The 3,847-nt window shown below is 38.2% G+C and overlaps 1 protein-coding gene across 1 annotated transcript; it reads left to right on the top strand.

Annotated features, from left to right (window-relative positions):
- The first annotated feature begins 286 nt into the window (after nucleotides 1-286).
- On the top strand, nucleotides 287-3,579 carry RPL36 (ribosomal protein L36). The gene is made up of 4 exons (XM_075204648.1): nucleotides 287-385; nucleotides 1,907-2,000; nucleotides 2,267-2,401; nucleotides 3,441-3,579. Exons 2-4 carry the CDS (start codon nucleotides 1,908-1,910, stop codon nucleotides 3,528-3,530), a joined length of 318 nt encoding a protein of 105 aa, XP_075060749.1. The 5' UTR covers nucleotides 287-385; nucleotide 1,907; the 3' UTR covers nucleotides 3,531-3,579.
- The last annotated feature ends 268 nt before the right edge of the window (nucleotides 3,580-3,847 follow it).

Raw genomic sequence — 3,847 nt, forward strand, 5'->3', positions numbered from 1 at the left:
TGAGAAATAATTAAGTGCTGTTAAGTGCATTTGTAGCTAAATATTACCTATAAGTTGTACAGTCCTGTTACTAAAAAAAGATATCATGAAAACAAGAATGAATTAAAACGTCATCTGTGTTTAGGAATTAGTTACATTGAAATATTACTAGGTGCAACAGCTCAGAAAACAAAGAACTATACAATTGAATAAGAATGACGAAAACAGTGTGAGTGAATCCATGTATACATTTTACACTAGCAATGATCTCTATAGTAAAAGTGAGGCTAGAGCAACGCGACCGCTCTAGCCCTCTCCTGGGTCTGGAGGACTGAACCGCTGTATGAAATAGGGGACTTCCGGTTCTGCTCTTTCCTTCCGGTGTGTCCGCCATCAGATTGATCAGGTATGTGTAGTAAAACCGGCAATTATAATCCAAGCTCCATCTCCGCCATCCTTGTTTTGAGCGGCTGATTTTATACAGCGAATGCGGCAGGGGTAACTAGCAGACTAGTCATGGGGTTATTTCCGGTGTGATAGTCCCGCTTGTTGTCAGTACACTGTTGAAATGCTCTGGGGGCCAGGTTCTCTGATAGCGTTGGGCAGGATACTATGGATGTTGGCTACACGTTCTGTTATTAGCGCTGTGTGTGGTCATGTTCCATGGCTCCGATTGCTGTGCTACCTGAAGTCCCAGCTTACTTTACAATAAAATCACCCCCCTTGTACAGAGTATTAGTTCTGCATGTGGCAGGTATGCCTGGTGCTAACAAGCTTGACCGATGGTGGCTCCTGTATACGTGCGTGTGCTGGGATTGTAATGTAAAAAGTGCATGTTTGTGTATATATACCACACAGGCGGTCGTCAGGTGTCTAACGATCTACTGTATGTGAAAGATCTATAAAAACAAAACAAACACCCTTATTTTAAGTGGTCAGTTCAAAAGCGGTTTATAAAACTGTCTTTGCATGTAGGTTGTTTGACACAAATGTCATTGATATTTTTTTTTGGACACTTTCAAGAGTGATTCAACATGTTAGCAATACATATTTCACCAGTGTCTGTGTGGGGCTTCTAATCTGTTGTTTGAGACCCATTTAGTGTGTCCGTTTTTCTGTACTCACATATATTGGTAATCATGTTTTAATACTCATATACAAACTACACTTCATTGTGTTCTGCAAAAATCTTTTGGACAACTGTAGTTGAGTATGTTAGTCAGAATTTAATGATGGCATCTCGAGCTGATTCACAGATGTATTTTGAGCCTGACAGAAAAAGGGTAAAGAGTGCCAGGTCTCAATGATGCTCACATAATGGCATCTCTAAGATTTTGTATAATCTGGTGGCTTGACAGCAACACTCTCCATAATTGTTGACAATTTATTTACCAGCAGTGATGTCCGAGGTAAATGAGCTTTTGGAAGAAAATCTATTTGTTTGCAATCTGTGGAACTTTAAAAAAAAACAAAAAAAAAACTTTGGACCCCCTATGTGTTCTACTTTTCAATTGCTCATATCAAAATGCAAGATTTATTAGAAGATAGAGTCCATGTGAAATTAGCTTTAGTGTGATTTTTCTGTGACTAAATTAATTTTTTCAAGCACCGATGCCTTCTCTGGAGTCTACCTGCAGTGTTACAAGACCTCCATGCTTATTCTGCGTTTTATGTGCAGGCACATAGTGTGCTTATGCTTTTCGCACTGATGTATTTTATACGCAAAGGGCCTATGAAACATTGGCCCAAGACCATATTAAATTGTATATTTTAGCAATCTTTTAATGGCTGTTGTATTTAATTTCTAATGTTAATTTCCTATATCTTCTATAACTGATAGACTAACCACTACTGTTTAGCGCTAAATAGTCTGCATGCTTAGTGATGTATAACAAAGGAATTATCTTATTTTTTTTTTTTTTTGCAGAATGGCTATCCGGTACCCTATGGCCGTGGGCCTTAATAAAGGCCACCGAGTGACAAAGAATGTTGCAAAGCCCAGACACTCTCGCAGGAGAGGGGTAAGTATAATGAGAGCATTAAGTTAGCAATCAAGTGAAATAATTTCTAATTTAGTAGCTTTGAACTTGATTCACTTGTGGCTGCTGTTTTACCATGGCTTGTTTACACTCCTGGTATGGGTGAAATAACACAAATAATTTGATAGTCTTAGTGTTATCATTAGCCTGTAGTCAAGCTTCTGGGCACATTAACAGCATACTTTAGAACGTTGTCTGTTTTTTCTGATCTAAGGAGCGAACTGTAATTTAAATGTACTTCTTTGCAGCGCCTGACCAAGCACACCAAGTTTGTCCGTGACATGATCCGTGAAGTTTGTGGCTTTGCTCCATATGAAAGACGTGCCATGGAGTTGCTGAAAGTGTCCAAGGACAAACGAGCTCTCAAATTCATTAAGAAGAGGGTAAGGAAGTAATTAGAATTATGTCTAACCTTTTCAGTGTAATTGATTGTAAATATCTGCCGCATAGTGTTTTTCATATCCTTGAGTTTAGATGGAGTACTTGGATACTGATCTTTGGAAATATTTGAGTTGATAGCGCCAAATAACGTTTTTGTTTTTTTTAAAGGTGTCATTTATGAAAGCTAGTTCGAAGGAAATGTTTTGCATAAAGCAGCTAATCAGATGTTTGCTTCTGTTTTCTAAAATGTGCTAGAACAATTACTAAAATTCTGGTTGCAGTGGACAACATTTTCTTTTTGTACCAGTTTTCATAAATTTCCGTCAGTGTTTGGGGACATTTCCATGCATCTTTGCTGATGCCGTGCAAAGGTTGGTAATACTCTTACACATGGGATAAACCTATGTTGTAGTAGAAATGTTGGCGCTACATTAAACATCAAGTCTGCTTTAGGACAGTTGACACCCACTTGCAGTTGTAAGTTTGCTTGGAGATCAACCATTACCTGGTAATATGGAAGGCTCTAGATTTGAAGTAAGTGTACTACCTGTCCAACTAGGTGTCTTTCACATCCTAACTCCCTTTCATAGAGGATTTGAAGCCCCAGACCTGTCCTTTTATTCAGCGCTATAACTTGACTTAGCCTGCACTTATTTCAAGCCAGAGGATATCACTGTTCCTTTGTTAATCATGGGGACTCTATAGGAATAGAGGAGAAGTTGATAACCTAGGAAACTAAACCTTAGTAAATAATAAGGTGACTTAACAGTCAACAACTATAATCACTGAAGTGCTCAATCTTTATAATGCCTCACATCCAAGTACATTGTCTGCACATAGTAAGTTAAACTGTATTCCATTATGTCAGCATCTTTATAATGTCAGTTTTGGCCTGTGCATTAAGCATGTGGCATAGATGAACCCACTGTGCAAGTACTATGTATATAAACTGAAGGTAATCTGCACACAGAGGATGTCTATAATATGTAATTGCACTATTCTCTCTAGCAATCATTCACTTTCTTTTATCTTTGTTTTCAGATTGGTACTCACATCCGGGCCAAGAGAAAGAGAGAGGAACTCAGCAATGTGTTGGCTGCCATGAGAAAGGCAGCAGCCAAGAAGGATTAAACTATAAAGAGAAAATTCTGTCACAAATAAATATTTCCATAAAAGCTTATGCTGCCCTATAGGTTGATTGCTTTATTATTGGGAAGAAGTTCATCTGCTGTAAATAAATCGCTGACTATTGTGCACAGGGCTCTGTGAAAGAGTCATGAATGGGTTTGAGTGGTGATGAAACTTGTTGCTGTTTACAGGTAATATAATTGTTTTATACCTCCAGAAAATTTAGAGCAGTCAACTGAAATGCTCTAGCACAAATAATGGTATGTGGTAAGATGGTGGCTGACACTGTAGTACAGGGCTATTATAAAGAATACCCTAAT

This window comes from Mixophyes fleayi, chromosome 1 (genome assembly GCF_038048845.1).
Source record: "Mixophyes fleayi isolate aMixFle1 chromosome 1, aMixFle1.hap1, whole genome shotgun sequence".
NCBI classification, from domain to species: domain Eukaryota; kingdom Metazoa; phylum Chordata; class Amphibia; order Anura; family Limnodynastidae; genus Mixophyes; species Mixophyes fleayi.